The sequence below is a fragment of the Artibeus jamaicensis genome, unplaced genomic scaffold (assembly GCF_021234435.1).
Source record: "Artibeus jamaicensis isolate MK-2021 breed Jamaican fruit bat unplaced genomic scaffold, CSHL_Jam_final contig_700, whole genome shotgun sequence".
Taxonomy (NCBI): domain Eukaryota; kingdom Metazoa; phylum Chordata; class Mammalia; order Chiroptera; family Phyllostomidae; genus Artibeus; species Artibeus jamaicensis.
The window spans coordinates 6,571,937-6,591,148 of record NW_026521930.1 but is presented as its reverse complement, the minus strand read 5'-3'; the positions used below and the strand labels follow the sequence as shown (position 1 = coordinate 6,591,148).

The following is a 19,212-nucleotide window of genomic DNA, read 5'->3' as shown; positions in this document are numbered from 1 at the left end:
ATTGGGGAAGGGTTTAAGGCATGGCATAGGGAAAAGTGCATGGCCTTCACTCTGGCTTCACAGAATGCAGCAGTTACAGGATCAGTTCTTAACCTGAAACCTGAGTTCTGTGTTTGTGTCTGCAATGTTGAGGTGTCAGAGAAGATTCCAGGTTCTTCACGGGGTTCCACCGCTCAAGACGACTAAGAAGCCAGCTCTAATCCCATTTCCTATTCAGATGGGAAGATGGACAAGCTCAACAGTGTTGATGGAGATATGCATTAATAGTCTTGTTTCCACCAATGATAATGGCACCTACTCATATAGAACACTACATTGCCTGCTCATAGACTCTGGAAATCTTGACTTTCATCAGTGGCTGTTTTGTCATAAGAACCACCCCCTGTGAGTTCTTGGCCTGGAAGTGAGACTGGCCCTGTAGTCTCTCTCACACAGCAGGCAGTTTACATACACTCTCCCATTATGAGCCTTATCTGATGCTGCTGGTAGAGGAGATAAGAGACCTTGGTGGTTTGAAGAAAATTTCACAAGCTCTCCCCTTGAAGCCCTGGGCAATTATAAAACAAAGAAGGAAATGCCTACCCCACCCTTTACCCTTTTCCCTGCCTAAGAAGAACATGAAACAAGGGTTCTTTCTGCCTTGACTGGTGTGGCTCTGTGGATTAAATGCCAACCTGTGAACCAAAAGGTTGTCAGTTTGATTCCCAGTCAGGGCACATGCCTGGGCTGTGGGCCAGGTCCCCATTAGGGGGGTGTGTGAGAGGCAACCACACATTGATGTTTCCCTCCCTTCCCCTCTCTAAAAATAAATAAAATCTTAAAAAAAAAAAAAAAAAGAAAGAAAAAAGGCCTGTCTTCTGGACTCTGCCATCCCCCTGGGCCCTCCCCTGACCCAGACACTATAGACAGGGACAAGAAACTCCCCCTTAAATAGTTGTTTATTGGCAGTGGGCTGGAAAGAGCGCTGGAATTAGCATACACAGAAACACCACGCACCAGTGTCACAAAGAAGGCAAGAGTGGGAGACAGCAGCCTGGAGCCCCTGATGAGGCCCCCTCTTCAAGTTTGAGTGTGGGAGGGGGCGGGGCCTGGAGTGTTGAGGGGGCAGCCTTAGAACACTTCTGTTTAGTAGGCGTGGTTAGAGATGAAGAGGGACTGGCTGGCCGCAGCCCCGGCCTGACCGCTTGGGGTGTACTTTCCTTGGCAGGCGAGGCTGTTGGCCTAAGAGGGGAGAGGAGCCAGAGTAAGCAGTTCTGTTCTCAGAATCCCACCCACCCCAGCACTCCCCCCACCTCCTGCTTCATCCTCACCAGTGCTCGTTTGACATATTCCTCCTGGGCAGCCTTCAGGTTCTCCTTCTTCCCACTCCAGGCCTTCAGGGCCGAGGCCTGCAGGGCTCGGCCATAGGAGAAGGTCAGGGCCCATGGCTTCAGCAGGGGGCACTTGTTGATTGCGTTGAGGTTGATGGATGCCTCCTCTTCACTCTGACCTCCAGACAGGAAGGTGATCCCTGTAAAACAAAGGGTGAAATGGCAGGAGGGACTGTAGTCAAAGACTCCGGGCACTGGCAGGAGTTCCTAGAAGCTGACCTGGAAATCACACCAATGGGCATAAGGATTGTGGGTACAATCTCTCAGAGAGCAATCTGAGAGTATGGGACTCACCAGGCACAGCAGGGGGCACTGTGCGGCGCAGCGCAGTGACAGTTGCCATGGCGATCTCCTCGTTAGAAAATTTCTGGGTACAGGCATGGCCTGGGGTGACCATATTGGGCTTCAACAAGGTGCCTTCCAGGTAAATGTGGTGGTCACTCAGAGCCTTGTAGACAGCAGCCAGCACCTAGGGCAGGACCAAAGTGGGACCAAAGTGGGGACCGGAGTCAGCCCCAGAGCCCACGGTCCAGCTACCTAACCCACCACACTGCCCAGGCAGGCAAGTAACCTACCTTTTCAGTTACGTACTGACAGCGCTTCAAGTCGTGGTCCCCATCGGGGAGGATCTCAGGCTCCACAATGGGCACAATCCCATTCTGTGGAGTGAGGGGACAGAACTGTTAGGAGACCTCCTAAACTGGAGCCCGACCTATAGCTCTGCAGAGCCAGTGGCCAAGGTCTTATCTCCATGAAGACAGAGACTCAGCTTTGCAGGGTTGTAGGAAACAGGATGTCCTCAGATTCACCCACAAGAGCCCTCTCCTGCCCCTGTGCTCCGAGTCCCCAGGACCAAACCTGGTGACTAGTAAGGATGTGAAACAGTTGATGCCTTGGGGGATGTAGCTATCTTGGCAGATAGGTGGTAGTCCAGCTGACCCTCTGGAACCAAACGAGGTGGGAGCTAGCCTGCAGAGGACATGCAAGCCCACCTGCTGGCAGATGCTGGCATAACGGGCCAGAACGTTGGCATTTTCCATGATGGCAAGGGACGAAGGGGTGTGTTCACCAATCTTCAGCACACAGCGCCACTTGGCAAAGTCAGCTCCGTCCTTCTTGTACTGGGCGCAGCGCTCAGACAGCCCATCCAGCCCTGGAGAGGGAATGTAGAAGTCAGCATGGCAGAGGGGACAGGTGGCTCCCACTTACCCTGGGCACCCAGAGGGGCACCAACTGGGTGGGATGGCTGGTAGGGCAGGATGCCAAACAGTTCTCACCTTGGGTGGTAGTCTCACCATTTGTCCCTGCCAGGGGTACCACACCCTTATCTACCTGTTAGGGTGGAACAACGTAAGACAGGTAAGTGATCTCTGCTATCCTTTTCTGCTCTAAGAGCCCTACTCTGCCCCCCACCTTAATCTCTCAAGTGGCGTCTCCTGGTCTGCAAATGTTTTCATGTAGTTACAGCACCTGAGCCTAGGAGGCAGGATATATGGGGCTGTTATTTGACAAGAGCCCGGGCTCCTGCTACTTCCTAATTCTGTGATCAAAACACTTCCCTGGCTTGAGCTTCTGTTTTTCATCTGTAGAGTGAGGATAATGCCTTGCTCTTAGAACTTCAAGGGTTAAAAATACCAAGCAGGGTGCACAGTTTCTATCTTTCCTTACATGGATCTGGGGCAGATTCTACCCAAGTCTCCAGGCTCCCAGCCCAACGTTTGCCCCCCTAGCCTATTACTCTGGATTTCTCTTTCCCCGACTCATCTCAGATCTCACACCCCGAGGCCCAGCCTCCTCACCTTGATGCCCACAACACCACCCTTGGATTTGATAACTTGGGGGAAGGGACGCCCATCATCTGTCTTCTGATAGAGAGTCTCATGGAAGAGGATGACACCCCCAATGCAGGGATTCACACGGTCATCGGCAGTGAATAGCAGCTGGCGGTAGAAGCGCCGGTTCTCCTCGGTGTTCTCAGTGCCAATGGACTGCAACCGCTTGGCAATGCTCCCTGGAAGGGAGCAGCACACGGTCTTAAGGGAATCGGCCTGTCACTCCCGACCCTGGGCCCTCCCCACACTGTGTCCTGCCCATACCAGTGGACTCATCTGCAGCCAGGATGCCCTTGCCCGGAGCCACAATGCGCTGAGCGATGTCAGACAGCTCCTTCTTTTGCTCCGGAGTCAGTGCTGGGTATTGGTAGGGCATGGTGCCAGTCGGTTTCTGGGCAGAGGAGACAGGGGGAGCACTAGTTAGTGGGGTCTTTCTGTGGTGTCCCAGTGAGCGGGGCCCCTTGCCCGGATATCAGGGCAAAGGCTCCCTACCTCCCCTGCCCCATACCCAGCAGGTTTTGGGGCACCTCCTGTCCCCAGCTCTCCCCTACACCCAACTTCCCTATATTAGACCTGCCTCCTGTACCTTTCCTAACTCTGTATGTTGCTGGGAGTGGCCCAGCTGAGGGTGGGGTTGCACACTGACATCTGGGGTAAAGGAATAGGCCAGAGCCATGGACAGGTGGCTCATGTAGAAGTTGGACCCTTCCGGCTTGCGACTTGCCATGGGGTCACCTTGCCTAGAAGCAAAATCGAACCGAAGTCTTTCAGAATATGGAGGTCTTGCGTAAGGCAGGGGGCCCAACCCCCTCATCTAAAAGGACTCGGGGAAGAGAAAGATCTGTATACTTCAAGTCACACAGCAATCCAAAGGCCAGATCTGAGAGTAGAACCCAGATCTCCTGACTGCCACAGGAGGGTTCCTTCCAATCCACCCAAGATCCCACAGCTGAACAGGCACCAAGGCCTCAAGGACATCCCAAGGTCAGGCTTCTCCATCCCAGGGTGGGGGAGGGCATTAGGAAAAGGGTGTTGAGAAAACGGTAGGAAATCAGAGCCAAGGAAAGGGCAGCAGAGGAAGCCCAGCCCGAGGACAAGGAAAGGGGTAAGGTTTGCCGATCTCACTGCTCATGCAGGGTAAGAGTGTGGAGGAGAGGCAAGCGCCCCACCCCTTCCCCCTGAAACATGCTCCCGTCTCGTTGCAGGGCTGCAGCTGTCCAGGCTCAGAATCAAGGTCACCAGATAAGAAAAGACAGGGAAAGTGTTAATGGGGCGACGGGCCTTGCCAAGAGTTGTCACCTCCTCGCCAGGGGCGCCAGTCTCCCAGGACAGGAGCCAACCACCCACTTTCGGAACCCTAACACAGTATTTGAGCTGGCCCCCACCCCTCTCTGCCTCTTAAAATCCCTGCAGAGGCAAAGGAGCCATAATCCTTTGCACCAGGGGTCCCGGCAAGAAAAGGGGATGGCCTTTCATCTCGTCCTGCTTCCTCCCCCGCCATGACTCAGCGCGCAGAACCTCCGCATTGCGCAGTAAACCGAGTGAGCTCCAGCCACAGAGGGTTGGGAGTCTGGGCTGGGAGTCTGTGTGTGTGTGTGGAGCGGAGGGGCAGGGGTGGGGGGCGGATGATGCTAGGATCGGGTTCAGGGGGCTCTCCCGACCCGCCACAGCCCCAGGATCCTTCTCCATGGTCCTCGACCCTCGCACGTGGCGAAAAGCGCTCACCTGGCACTGGAAAGGGGCGGGTTTGGGCGGTGCAGCGGTGGAGGGCGGCGGGATGGCGACTTGGACCGAGGGAACGAACGCAGCAGTCGTCACTACTTCCCTGATTCTGCAGCGCGTTCCAAGAGGAACGCTGCCTATTAAGCTACCATGTGGGCGGTACAAGGGGCGGGGAGGAAGGAGAGGGAGGTGGTGCCGCCCCTTCCGAGCACACCGCTCCACCCTCCGCCGGTTTTTTTTTTTTTTTTCCTTTTGCTGGGGCCGGAGGCGGAAGATCGTCCAATCGCAGGCGAGGAACTGTGGGAGCCACCGCCCCCCAAAGGCGAAGCCCGGAGGCGGAGAGAACAAGATCCCTCCCCCGAAATCTCCACGGACGTGACTCGGGCCACATCCCGCGCGGGTCCGGACCCTCCCCTCTTCCCTTCCTCCCAGCCTGACGCACTCTGGGCCACCGTGACTCAGCCGTTATTGGGCGCCGGAGGGTATGGGGATTGGTGGGGCGGTGGGGCGGTGGGGCGGGCGTGCGGGTGGAGGAGCCCGAGAAGACCGAAGCTCAGCTTCCCCTCCCAGGCTGGGCTCAGCCCCAGCTTCCGACTGTACGCTGATGCTGAGTGCAGTGTGTGTCAAGTAGTCGCTGAATCGAGAGTTAGGTCCGGCGGCCTCGACTGCAGGCTGGACTTGGTGGGCTCTAGGACACGAGGACGCCCCTCCCTGTGTCACTGGCCCAGGAGTAAGAGGCCGAGGAAAAGGCGGCGAGTGGAAACAGCGCAAGGAGGTGGCCAGGCTGGCAGGAAGCCAGGCGGGCAGCGGTTCTGGGTGACCCGCCCCAACCGTGCCCCACTGATGCCTGTCAGGTTCCAGGGGCCACCGGCCTGGGCCGGCCTGTCCGTGCTCTGTCAGGGGCCGACCTGCCTGAAGCCCCGCCGCCACGCAAAGCCAGACCATAAGGCAAGTGGCCGGCTGTGCTCGGCCCAAGCAAGTCAGAGCCCCTGTGAAACTTCTCCCTTGGCCCTGACATCTCACTACCAATAAAATCGGTCTGGCTCTGGTCAGCCTCCCAGATACATTCTGAGCCCCTCTCCCCTCATTCTAGGTCTCCCCTGCTAATCCCACCCCAGCCGTGTCCACCTGGGGCCCACCTGGATGGAGGAGACCAAAGAGTCGGGCAGAGCCTGGTCAGCAGCGAGTGAGCCAGGCAGAACCGGGCTGGGTTATAAAGGCAGCTCCTGCCCTCCCCCAAACTATGTCCCCAACCTTCTTCAGTGACCCCTGCCCTTTCCTCACCACGGATTCCCTGGCAGGGATCTATATTTAGGGAAACCTGAAGCTCCTGACATTCAAGCCAGCATGGGGCCCAGAGTGAGAAAAGGGGGAGGGAGCTGCGGGCCTGCCCTATTTTGAGGGTGGGGGAGGGCCCCCTGCCCACTCACCAGGTTCCCTCCGTGAGGGTACTTCAGAGGAAATGTCTTCCTTGGAAATCCAGACAGAGGCCCTCAAAAGGGAAACAAATCTTTGGACAGGATCTGTGGGGAGAGAAGGGTAAAGGGGACTCATCACGTGGCCCTCCCTGCCTCTTCCTCTGATTTCCTGCCCATCCCACTGGGCTCTGGTGGGGGCTGTTACAAACCTCTGGGGCCCACTTCTTTTTCTTTTTTTTAAAGATCTGATTTATTTTTAGAGACACGGGAAGGACAGAAAAGTGGGAGAAACATCGATGCATGAGAGAAACATCGATCAGTTGCCTTCCAGCACCAAGCCTGCAACCCAGGCATTGTGCCCTGAACGGGAATCGAACCTGCGTGATCTTCCACTTTGTGGGCGGAGGCCCAACCCACTGATCCACACCAGTCAGGGTTGGAACCCATTTCTTTCGAGGGAGAGCAGATGCAGGCATTACGCTCACACCTCAAAATAACCAAGAGCCCGTGGATTGCCTGGCAGGGATCTATATTTAGGGATCTATATGCTAGGGTACCCTTATATCCTGATACTTAAGGCCCAAGTTCCTCCCATAATGCTGTCTATGGTTAACAGTGGTCCCCACCCTTAAACTTGGGGGCCCCCCACCTTCAAACTTGAGCTTACTTGGGGATAGGAAAAGGAGGGCAGGGGCATCTGCCAGACAGAACACTAGCCCCTCTCTCTGTGGGCCCTATGAAGGGGCTGCAGTCTAGCTGGCCAAGGGCTCCAGGGTCTTACTGTGCTGAGAACCAAGTTCTCCACTGCTGGTTCCCAGGCCAGGGAGCCAGGCAGCCCATTTGTGGTCTCAGCGGCCTGCAGTCCTGAGGCCCCTCAGGGAAGAGGGCATGTGGGCCCTGGGGGCTGGCCAATCCCCAGAGGGCAGGGACTTCGGGTCCTCATCGGAGCTTGATCTCAAAGCAGAGGCAGTTGAGGCTCTGGCAGTCAGGAAGTTGGCACGCACAGGCACAGTCGCAGAGTGGGCAGCAAGGAGGGCAACGAGGGGCCCAACCCTGAGGGAGAAGAGAAAGGAGTGAGGGTGCTGGGCAGGAAGAAGGGGAACCAGAGGCCGAAGCTGTTTCCCTCTTAGGAGAGAAGGAAGCAGAGAGTCCCGGAAAGTTGCATTTGCCCAGTGGAACAGAGAGTACCATCCACTAATCCTAGGAACAAGTCAATTCCCTGTGCTGTTGAGAAATCAGCAAGGAGGCAGCCGTCCAAACAACTAAGCTTAGGAGCTGGAATAAATTATTTCGGGGGGCTCTTTCTTTCTCCACATTTTATAAGCAAAGAGACTGAGGACCAGAGAGTAACTGGCCCTGGTTCCACGCTAGAATTTGGATGTCCCAATGTTTAGCTCAAAGATGGTTCTACACTTTTGAGGCTATGTGCAGTGGAAAGTCAGTAGCCGGGAAAGCGCACACACATTTTCTGTCCGTGATGAAGATAACTTGTTGGTTTTGTGGATTTCTTCCTTGTCATGAGACCAAACTGCATGATCTAACTGATCATTTCTGAGCAGCTGTTCAGCACCAGGCACACACTGCATTCATGAATGAGTTTTTAAAGTCTAGAATTCTAGTGTTCTTTAAAAATGGCAATTTGCATACTAAAAAATTTTCACACCTTAAAAAGTTGTACCTCTCTTCATTATCAGAACCTTGAGTAGGGTCTCTCTACAAAAGAGGGAATGGAGGCTCAGGGGGAATGGCCTCCTGAAGGCGTACAACTAGGGCGTGCTGCTGGGGCGGACTGGCCTGCCTGCTTCCGGTCTGAGAGCCCCCTCGGCCCCACTGCCTCCCAAGGCCAGGAACATCAGCTTCTTTCTGGGTCCGCAAGGGCAGGGACAGTTCATCTCATGTCTCCACTGAGCTAGTATGGGAACTCATGCTGAAAAATGAATGTCGAAGGAATGGAAAAACTAAAGCACATCGTTTTCCCTCTGTAGGCAAAGAAAGAAGTCTTCTCGGTTCCCAGGGGACACAGGTCTGTCCCCTGAGAAATAAGAACGGCATGTCCTTAAAGACAGGCAGGGAGAAGAGCCTGCTCCAAGCCACTGCTCTCCTGTCCTGGGGCAGAGATGATTTGAGACTGCTTCAGGCATGACTGCAGTCAGGCCACGTGGCTGGGTGGGACATGCCCAGGAGGTGTGACAGAAGATTGGCTCCTTGAGTCCTGAGGCAGAGCTAGTGACAGTCACAGTTGCACAGCTTAGACACAGGGCCAAGCCAGGAATAGGGGAATGACCTTTTGAACAGCTGAGGTTTCGGGGTGCGATGTCAGGTGACTGGTGAGATCAGATATCACTAGGGGCTCCGGTGAGGGGAGGGGACCTACAGTCTCCAAGGAGAGTGGTCTGAATTGGGCAGGAGCTGCTGCCCACAGAAATGGCTCTCAGGGAGGAGCTAGAAGTGTCACGGTGGAAGGAGAGAGAAGCCAAGTGGTTTCCTTGTGTTTGATGAGGGTGTGGTTGGGGGTGTCTTTGGGGAGTCCCAGTTTGCAGATGAAGTTGGCTCTGTGGGTTTTGGGAGGGCTGCACTGTCATTCTGTGCACAAAGCTGGTGGCTGACAGAGGTTTCCCTGCACTCAACTCAGAGAAGTGGGAATTGAAAACATTTCCTGGCTCTCTCCATTGGATCCAGTCATTAATAACTGGCTAATGGATTTCTCAACTCTCTGGGGCAGCCAGGTGGCTTTGGGAAGGAATCTGCTGTTTAAGTACATTAAACAGGGACTCCGCAAGACTGTTAACCCTCGTGTTTCTCTAGGCTCTGCAGTTTTCACTTGATTTCTTTTGCTTTGATCTGGTAAAAGGCCAGCCATCTTTACCGGTTAGAGCTCAGGCCCCACTTTGAACCTAGTTCAGGCCCAGGTTTGGCTAATTCAAGTTTGGAGCCTCAGTTTCCTCATCTCTGAACCCACTTCCTAAGGTCATTGTGAGGAATCAGTAGAAAGAACTAAGCATGACGCCTGGTACATAGTGAGCACTCAATAAAGGGAGCTATTCTTGTCCTCACCCCAGCCGTTCTTTATGCTGGTGTGGGGTGGGATCATGTGAGAACTTGTTAAAAACTCACCAACTCCAACCAGCCCCAGAACTACTGAGTGGTGGACCTGAATGCCTGGCTTTCTGTTTAAGCCTGAGACCTGCTTCTGATCGCACACAGGGTTGAGACCCAAACACCGCACCACATCACATCATTCTCACACACTGTTACTACTTACCAGCATTCTTTCTGCTCTCTACCAGAGCACAAGCCCTGTGAGGGCCGGGACCATGTCCATCCTGTTTCCACTGAGCCCCCAGGGCCCACCATGGGGCCTCAACAATGACTCCATAAATCTTTGGTTAAGTGAATAAACAATGATTGAATTAGAAACTTGGGACATTCTGTGAAAGAAGCAGATCAGGCAGGCCCCCAGAGAGGAAGAGGCACCTGGGTTTCTGTCCTGGCCCAAGCCTCAGGCAAGTCACTCAAGCCTCTGAGAGCTTCAGTTTCTGTATCTGTGAGGTAGGAGAGAGCTTTGTAATATTTGTGTTTGATTTCATTACTAAGGAAACTGAGGAACAGAGACCTTAATGCACCAACTATGGGCAATGCAAGTCATGGATCTGCTTGGTCTTCTAGCCTCACTCTTCCCTCCCAGGGAAGGTCGCCACTTCAAAGGCAGGAGCTTTACTGTCTAAACCTCTGAGCCCAAAATAATTATTGCCTAGGAAGGTGGTCGATTACATGGAACACCTTTGAACCCACAAATGCAAAGGTGGCCTGTCCTCTGAAAGCCAGGCCTCTCCCTGAGGACTCTGTTCCAACACACTACAGAACAATTTTCTATGTAAGACTCTACTGTGGAATATTGGAGAAGTGCCTGATTTCCCTAAGCCGATTTATTCCCCTGCAAAAGGAGGGTAGCAGTACTTACCTACGTACCTGCATAGGCATAGAGAGGTGACCAAGGTATGATGTCAAGTTAAAAAGGGCAAGTAGCACTTGTAATGATGTAGTATATGTGGTGTGACCCATTTTTACCAAATAATAGCAAAATTCAGCAGTGATGGTATTGTATGTGAGTATGTGAGGGTCATATACAAAACACAGCAACCTTGGTTAGAAAGCTGGCTTATAAATTGCCTTGTGTTTTCTATATATTTCTACATGCACACTTTGTAATCAATACTTTCTGTGAACAGAAGAAATATATACCAGTTTTTAAAAATACCCAGCTCCCGAGGTTGTTGAGAAAATAATAATGGAATATAGTGTTCACTCAAAGAGCAGGAAAAGCTCTGTGACAGGGTCTGCGTTTCCCTTTTAACTTCCATTTTCAGAAGTGATTACATGCCCTGCACATTACACACATGGCCTTTCTCCAGCCGAAGCCCTGTTTTCCTTTTCCCAGGTAGCTTTCATCGTTACACACTATATGTTGTTGATGTTGTTTTTGGCTGTCTCCACCCGAGCCAATACCTGGAATGGCGCCTGGCCTAGCATTGGTGATGAATAATAAATACTGAACAATGACAAAAATGAATGCACAGGTAGTGCCTAGATCAGGGCTCAGGGAGTCAGAGGGCAGTGTGAGAACTCACAGCTTCGGTGGGCTGGGGGCAGCAGGCATCCAGGTAGTGAGCTGGGCTGGGCAGAGGGAAGTCGCAGGCTTCTGCACAGGTCCAGCAACAGTCCTGGGGCCTGGAAGCAGCTTGCTTCCTGCAGGGGGAGCCGCAATCGGTGCAGCAGCCCTGGGCCTAGGAGACAGCAGGGCTCAGGATCTGGGCCAGGTGGCAGGTAGGGATAACCGAGACGTGGTTTTGGCAAGAGGGGCAGGAGAAGGTTGGGCAGGAGACAGCAGAGGAGGAACTCTCTGGTGCCACGAAAAGAATAGATGAGGGGACCAAATAGCAAAGGAGTCTCAGATTAAGGGCCTGCAGATGAGGGCACGGTTAACCCAGTTCTTCTTCCCCAGAGCCCCCCTTCAGTCCCCACCAGGCTCCTCACCAGCAGGCAGTGCCTAGTCAGCAGCACTAGGCCTAGCAGCAACAAATAGATGCCCACAGCGATGAAGACGATGGCAGGGATGGGGAGCAGCAGGGAAGGACTGCTGACGGGAGCCGGGGTGGGATTCCAAGGGCTAGAGGAGGCCTGAATGAGCACAGGAGGAAGGGGTGACAAGGAGGTAGGAGGAACCGCAGGAACACAGACACGCCAGGAGGGACACTGAAGTGGCTGGGAAAGGGGAGGAACAGCCACCAGGCGGTAGGTAGGGAGAGAGTCAAAAGGACTATCTCTCTTGCCGCCCAAACCCGCCTATTCTCCTGTCATCCCCGTTTCAGCATCATAAAGGGCTTGGTGATCATTCTAGACTTTACCAAGACTTAACGAACTTCCTTCCAGAACGTCTCTCCAAATGGATCTGTTGTCTCTGATTCTATCTACCATCTTTCAGCCAACATTACTGCCCCTTAACTGTCTGCCGGTCTGCAGTTTTGCCCCTTTCCATCCATACTAGCTGTCCTTGTGTATACCTCCCTTGCTTCCATATCTCATCAATGGCTCTCAGTGACTTGGTCCAAACTTAGTGACAAAATCTCAGACTTATCTCTAGTCCCACCCACCTTTCCCTCCCTCCCCCTGTTATCCAGCCATACTTACGTCCTAGCAGTCCCCCAAATGCCCTATCCTCTCTCTCTCCCTCCCTCTCTCTCCCTGCCCCCAAGGTCTCTGCCCATGCTGTTCCCTCTGGAATGCCTTTTCTCACTGATTACTTGGCAAACTCTTCATCTCGCAGGGAAAAGCAGGAAAGTACCCTCCACTGGGAAGCCCCCATCCCTGGCATTCTTTCTCAAAACGCTTATCCTTAGCTTGTGTTAAATAAACAGCGTCTTCTCCAGTGCTGCCAGAGGGCGGGCAAAGTCGGTGTGAGTTTAGGGCGCTGAGGGGGAGCTGCTCCAGAAAGGGTTTAGGGGCCTAGGACTCACGTCCATGGGGCAGGACAGCGCCAGTCAGTTCAGGAGCTGCAAAGGAGAGAAAGTCCGGGCCTCAGAGATTGCGAGGGGCCACTGCACTGAGGTGCCCACTCCCTTCCTCCCACTTCCTTTGAGGAAACTGAGGCCCAGCGTTGGCCCCTCATCCAGAGAGTGGGAATGAGGATCCAGGGATTCAAGGGCGACACCTCTCTCCCGGGCCAGCCCGCAGCTGTGGCCACACCCCGTGTCCCTCCACCCACCCAGCCGCATCACCTGCACCTTCCGGACCGCTCTGCGTTAGGTCCAATAGGCCGTTGTAGCAGCTCCGTCTGTAAACCTCCCGCGGCTTCCTGCTATTGCTATGGAGACAGAGAACTGCTACTACGGTGGCCGCCGAAACCCAAAATTTGCTGTCCCCCCCCTCGCTTTCACCGCTGATTCCCTGTAGTTACCAGTTCTTTTTAGTTGCGGTCTGGGGCTTTCCCGCAGTTATTGCACCGAAATGGTAAATTTCTGCTTCCACCCTCCTGGGTCGGATCCTCCTCATATGCTGTGTCCCGGGACCCCACAAAAAGAAGACTGAACCCCTGGGCTACACCACCAGCTTGCTGTGGGACTTCGGCCAAGTCACTGAGCCTCCATCAGTCCATTTCCACCTCTGTAAAAGGGGAGTCACCTTTCTCACAGGGACCTTGTAAAAATTAAAGCTACTTGTCATTTGTCATTATTCACAATATCTTTTCAACCTGACCCCACTCATTTTTATTGACGATGTCCTCATTTAAGGCCTCATAATCTGACCCCGCCGGGTAGTTCACTTGGTTAGAGCATTCGACCGGATACACCAAGGTTGCGGGTTAATGCCCTGGTCAGGGTACATACAAGACTCGACTAATGAATGTCTCTCTCTCTCACCCTTCCTCTCTCTAAAATCAATACATTAAAAAACAAAACAAAACAAACAAAAAAAACCTTTGGAGAATACTATGCTAAGTGAAATAAGCCAGTCAGGGAAAACCAAGTCATACCATATGATCTCACCTGTAAGAGGAATCCCCATTCTGTAGAACAAAATTAACTAATAACAAAATAGAACCACAGGCATGGAAACATGGAACAGACTGACAGTGGCCAGAGAGGAGGGGAAGGGAGGTAATGGTAGAAGAAGGGGAAGGGACTAGTCAAAGGACATGTGTGAATGACCCATGGACACGGACAACAGTGTGGGGATGGCCTGTGGGAGCAGAGCAAAGGGGGGTGGGCAGAGAAGAGTAGAGGAGGGAAATTGGGACAACTGTAATAGAATAATAATAAAAAATGATAAATAAAAAATTTGAAAAGACTTCGTAATCTGATTTCTTCAATCATCGCACCGTTGTCAAAGTGATTTCCTCCCACCCACAGCATATCCTGTTCCTTTTCTATTTTTAAGCCTCCGCAGGCTCCCCACTGACTCCAGGATGAGTCCCAAATGCTTTAGCTGACTGTCGGCACCTTCCTGTTGGGTCCCACCTGTCTTCAGTTGATTCGTTTCTAACATACCTCACTGGGGACCAAGCACCGATCTGGGCTCAGGATCTTCAGCAGAGGGTAAGGCAGACAAATTTCCTCCCCTTGTGTCGCTTACCTGACACTGGGGGAGGGGGAATCAGACGATATATGAACCAATGACTGTTTCCTGCCTCATCAGTTCTTTTGAGGCTCCACCATAGTACCTGTTCAAGGTTCCAGAACCAGTGCATTGGATTTCACAGCTCTGCACCTTTGCAGATGCTGTTCCCTCTGAGTAGAACAACACCCTTTCTGTGCTTCTTTTCTGAAAACTCCCTCATCCTTCAAGCCTCTGCTCAGTTTTGCCTCAGGGAGTTCTTTCTGCCAACCTCAGGCAGAGGTGGCCACTTTGGCCACCATGCTCAGTCCTCCCTCGCTGTATCGCGGTCCACTTATTGCGAGGGACGACTGTATACTTCACTGGTGAGTACCCATATAGAATTTTATATGTTGTTCAAATTACATAGGTTTAAGAGTGTAGAAAGTGTTTAAGAGCATATGAAGTGTTTATAAGAGTGTGGGAAAGGTTAATAAGAGAGTGGGGAAGGTTTATAGGAGTGTGGGAAGGGTTTATAAAGTCTTATATATAAATAATAAAATAAGCATAACGCCGCTACTTTGAGGATTTTCACCTATCGAGGGGGTCTCTGGAATGTAAGTCCCGAGATAGGTGATGGATCACTGTACATGCTGCTGTTCTATCTCTTTACCACAAGGTATTTGAATCTTTACTTCAGTGCCTGGCTCCCCAATTAGACTGTGAGCACTTGGGTCTGATTCATCTCCATATGCCAAGGCCTAGTACTTGGTCTGGCCTTGGGAGCACCCAGTGAGTAACCACTGACTTTATGAATGAACTAAATCCAACTGCAACTCTTCATCAACACTGATGAAGTGTTGTTATCCAGATGCCCTAGTTCCTGTGGCTTTCAGGGAGCCGAGGCACTCAGCTCTCCTGCTTTCCTTCCTGAACTTTTCGGTTCTACACACATTCTTGCATTTTCACCTGGAAGCTCTGCTGCTGCATGCCTACTTGTTCTCCACCACAACTGCTGCCCCTGGGAATTGCCGGCCCCATGAGGCAGTCGCAGAAATTGCCAGGGTCTGTGTCTCTTGGTTCCAAATCTCCTCTCCCCCCTTCAACCACACTGAGAGGTCCCAGACACCTCTAATGCCACCCCACCCTCTTAAGGGCGTTTCAAGCTCTGAAAACAGGGGGTCTAGCTCTCCCCGATGTTAGCGTTGTTGATTCTAAGGTGGGGTCAGATTGTCTTATTGAGTCTGTCTTCCTGTCTGCCCCTACTTCTTTGCAGAATGCAAGGCCCAAGTTGAAACCAGTCCCAGGAAATGCCTCAGGTGACACATCTCCCTCCCTCTTTTCAGCTCCTGCCAACACAGACATGCGCCTTGGCAAAGCCTCTGATCGAGTCTGTGGCCTGCAGTGGTCAGACACACTAGTGACGGTATGCCGTTCCTAAGCTGGCTCATACATAATGCAGGAGGGCGGACAGTGCCAAGCCAATAGGAGGGGTGATACATGCACCCCACTTTGCCAGGGTTCCACTTTTTCCAACATCACACCATTTGTCAGAGGCTGGGAGAAGCTCACTGCAATAGCCGGATAACCATCAGGCCTCCCTCTACGTATAGTTCAAAGCTGGAGATGTCAGATTTCATCACATGTAGTTTGGCACTGCCCCTGGGAAAGAGAGAAAAGGGTGTGTACTCCCAGTCTCCCTGGGGTGGGTGGGAGACCTGAGGCGAAGACGAAGCCCAGAAGATGAAAGAAGCCTTAGCAGGCCTGGGCCTGGTCGTGGGAAGGGAACCTGGTGGCTCTGACTTGATCTCACACTTCCAGCCCCTCCTGTGGACATCAGACAGCATTGCCTCCCAGAGTCTAAGAGGTTCGGCAGACTCCTCATTACGAAAATGAAAGTCCTGTGCTCAGATAATTACCCTGGGGGAATCGGAAGCTAAAGCAAGCATCCGGAGAGGCCTCTCCACAGACTTTGTTTTATTTAATCCTAGCAGCAGACCTGAGAGGCAGAAACCTTTTTTTTTTTTCATTTTATAGATGAAAAAGAATTATGAACCAGTTGAAAGGAATTTTAGAGCTAGGCAAGATCTATATTTGAATTCTAGTTCTGCCTCTGTGTGTCTGTGTGAACTTGGACAAATTAACTAAGGCAATAAGCCTTGGTCTTACTCATCTGGAAAGTAGGGCTCACCAGAGATCGTCAGGGCTTTATTGCAATGGTTAAAGAAAATGTAGGCAGGGTATCTGGCACAGAACAAGGGCTCATTAAAAAAATATAACAACAACTCAATGAATATCACACTGAGCATTCGCACCTGTCTTACTCTATCACCCCAGCAGCTCTATGTACAGGTGCCGCCCTCGTCCCCACTCTATAGATAAGAAGGGCCCAGAGGTGTTAATTCGCTTGCACAAGTTCTCCCGCTAGCGAGTGACAGAACCAAGATTTGAGCCTGGGCAGTGGGACTTTGTGTGTGTACAACTGAGGCCCAGAGAGCTCGAACACTTGACCACGGTCACATAACAGGAAGAGAAAAAAGGACTAGATCCTTAGTTTTCTGACTTGAACTGGCCTGCGGTGCCCTCAGCTTTTTTTGCTGTCCAGCTAAAGGGTGGGACCAGACTCGTTTGGAACTGTACCTACCCTGGGACTAGTACAATTAAAACACTAAATAATAAATGTCCTGGCCTGCTGGCCAGGACGGTCCCCAGAGCACCATAGGGGGAATCGGACCCTTCCCTGGGTATCACGTGGGAAACAGGCCACTTCTGGCTACTTATTGTTTACTTATTCACAGCCTTTGATGATATCACACCTGCACTCCTCTGCGGGGCTGGGGCCGTGCTTCACCCAGGTTCTAAGAGGATGCACAAGACAGCGTTTGGCCTGAGCAGCCTGAAGTAGCAGGAAATGGTGAACTTCAGGCCCAGGGTAAACTGGGTGACAGGTATGTGAGGACAGCCTGTGGGTGAGAGGCCCACCTGGGGAGCCAGGCTGAGGGAGGGGGGAGTGGGCCTATGCCATCTGCCGGGCAAGCCTGGGCCAGCTCTTGCACAGTGAGTGCCACTTCATGCTGCCCCCTGCAGCTGCAGCCTTCGGCAGGTGGTGGGGAGGTGCTGCACCCCTGTGCCAGAACTGGCTGGCCTTGTCTCCCTGCCCCCAGTAATGTTTGGACACTCCTAGAATACCCAGACATGGGACGGCGGTGTGTGCACTGCACACCATCTCGGAGTGATTTTAGGTGATGCACACACCATCGAGGAAGCATGCATGCACGCACGGAAGCTGTGTTTTCCAATTCTCTTTCAACACTCCTGATCATTCCAGGAGAAAGTCTCATTTTGCTGCCAGAACCCCTTTCACACATCTCTATCTGTACTTATCTTGTCTTTTCTTTAACAAAGAAAGATAGGCCTTCAGCTCAAAATTTGGAGGAGGCGATGGATAGTATCTAGCCAGAATGTCAGAACAAGTTGTTTCATCTTATTAATTTTTTGTTACCCTCTAATTTACAAGTGATAACAGTTTTCTAGTTTCTGTAGTGATAAAAAGTTTCCTTTTAAAGTACATGGGCCCTGGCTGGTGTGGCTCAGTGGATTGAGTGCTGGCCTACAAACCCAAGGCTTGCTGATTCGATTCCCAGCCAGGGCACACGCCTGGGTTGCGGGCCAAGTCCCCAGTGCACGGCACACGAGCAGCAAATACACATTGGTGTTTCTCTCCCTCTCTTTCTCCCTCCCTTCCCCTGTCTCTAAAAATAAATAAATAAAATGTTTTTTAAAAAAGTACATGGTTAAAAAAAGCAAGTACTCTGGAAGTCAGACTACTAGGTTCAAATCCCAGCTCTGCCACTTACTACCTGTGTGACTTTGGGCAAGTCACACAACCTCTCTGTGCTTCAGTTCTTTCCGTTGTAAAGGAAAAGTAATGCCGGCATTTCCCTCTTAGGTTTTTGTGAGGATTACTTTAGCTGACGTATGTAAATGGCGTCGATATTTGCGACTGACATCTAGTAAATGCTGTTACAAATGTTTGCTATTATTAGGTCAAATGGGGAAAATCCACAGCACTTCTTTGGACCAATCCCACCATTTTCCACACAAGGAAACAAAACTTTGGAAAAGATAATTAGGCAGCTGAGTTAGGATCTCGGCAGGTTTCTGGATTCCCAGTCCATTTACCAGCCATTTCAGTCCTCAATAATTCATGTTAACCCTTCGGCCTTGGCTTATTCGTCTGTAGAATGAGATTAAAACGATCTCATTGGATGTTGGGATGGTGTGCCAAAACTCAGAAAATGAGTAGGTATGTCTCTAATGCATTCTCAGCAGGGGCAATATCACTCCCAAGGGGGCGAAAGTTGGTTCTTGGAGGGCAAAAAAATCTTACTTTTTGATACAGAGAGCATAGATATACAGTCTGTCTGCCATTGAAATTTGGAGTGGCCATTAGGAAACAAAATGTCTTTTTATAAAGTCTCCTTAGGAGAGCATTAAATTAAAAAAAAAAAAGTTGAGAAACCACATTTTTTCAACCTGAGCCATTACTCACAGTGGGTTGAGGGATGGACTTAGCGGGTCATGACCAGCGTTTTGAGGGGTTACGCTGATCTGGGAAATGCCACAGTGCGCTGTGCATCGGGATCAGTGAGGACTGTAAAAAAATTTGGGTTCAGTTCGGGCACGTGTGTGCATGTGCTGAGTTAGGAAGTAAAACGCATCTCTTGTGGATTACTGTAAAAAAAAGTTAAAAGCCGTTGCTCTAAACAACTATTTTTATTTTTCTCCCCCGATCCTTCATCTCTCAGACAAGACCATGTGGCCTTGGGCTGTTAGAAGAAATTAATAACGAAGGAAGGAAACATAGGAGAGAGTCCAAATTCCAACGAAACTGGGGCCTGGCCTTTACCAGGCCCAGGGTTCTTCCCTTCCTTATTCTATATTCCAGGCTAAGCCACAGCTACAGAGGAGAATGACTGTCCTTCAGCTTCAGAGGGGAAACATCTCCCGCTCTGCCGCTCCCTTTCCTCCTCTGCCCTCTCCTTCCAACCTAGAAGGCAATAGTATGTTGACCTCCATTTAAGTCCTAGCCCTGCCATTTACTATGTGACTTGAGGCAAATCCTTTCACTTCCCTGAGCCTCAGTTTTCTCAGAATGGAGAAATTATTTGTAAGAATGTATGTCAAGCATTTTAGTATTTCAGTGCCTTGTATACTGCAGGTGCTCATAATAATAGTAGCTAACAGACCTAGAACCCTGTGCAAAGTAGTTTATACACA

The 19,212-nt window shown here is 51.6% G+C and overlaps 2 protein-coding genes across 6 annotated transcripts; both read right to left on the bottom strand.

Moving 5' to 3' along the window:
* Window positions 1-920: 920 nt before the first annotated feature.
* On the bottom strand, window positions 921-6,423 carry ALDOA (aldolase, fructose-bisphosphate A). Of its 4 annotated transcripts, none has more exons than XM_037134062.2 (9): window positions 6,355-6,423; window positions 3,467-3,593; window positions 3,170-3,381; window positions 2,648-2,702; window positions 2,363-2,523; window positions 1,946-2,029; window positions 1,665-1,839; window positions 1,311-1,510; window positions 921-1,221 (listed from the first exon to the last, which is right to left on the bottom strand). In XM_037134062.2, the coding sequence occupies exons 2-9, from the start codon at window positions 3,576-3,578 to the stop codon at window positions 1,126-1,128; spliced, it is 1,095 nt and encodes a 364-aa protein (XP_036989957.1). In that variant the 5' UTR covers window positions 3,579-3,593; window positions 6,355-6,423; the 3' UTR covers window positions 921-1,125. The 4 variants fall into 4 exon arrangements, with proteins under 4 accessions (XP_036989957.1, XP_036989956.1, XP_036989954.1 ...); XM_037134061.2 differs by lacking the exon at window positions 6,355-6,423 and adding an exon at window positions 6,064-6,159; XM_037134059.2 differs by lacking the exon at window positions 6,355-6,423 and adding an exon at window positions 4,928-5,058.
* Window positions 6,424-7,204: 781 nt separating this feature from the next.
* Window positions 7,205-12,700, bottom strand: LOC119040955 (keratin-associated protein 10-2). Of its 2 annotated transcripts, XM_053671712.1 has the most exons (5): window positions 12,618-12,700; window positions 12,357-12,392; window positions 11,377-11,520; window positions 10,971-11,126; window positions 7,205-7,395 (listed from the first exon to the last, which is right to left on the bottom strand). In XM_053671712.1, exons 2-5 carry the CDS (start codon window positions 12,360-12,362, stop codon window positions 7,282-7,284), a joined length of 420 nt encoding a protein of 139 aa, XP_053527687.1. In that variant the 5' UTR covers window positions 12,363-12,392; window positions 12,618-12,700; the 3' UTR covers window positions 7,205-7,281. The 2 variants fall into 2 exon arrangements, with proteins under 2 accessions (XP_053527687.1, XP_036989958.1); XM_037134063.2 differs by lacking the exon at window positions 12,618-12,700 and having other exon boundaries at window positions 12,357-12,529.
* Between the last annotated feature and the right edge of the window lie 6,512 nt (window positions 12,701-19,212).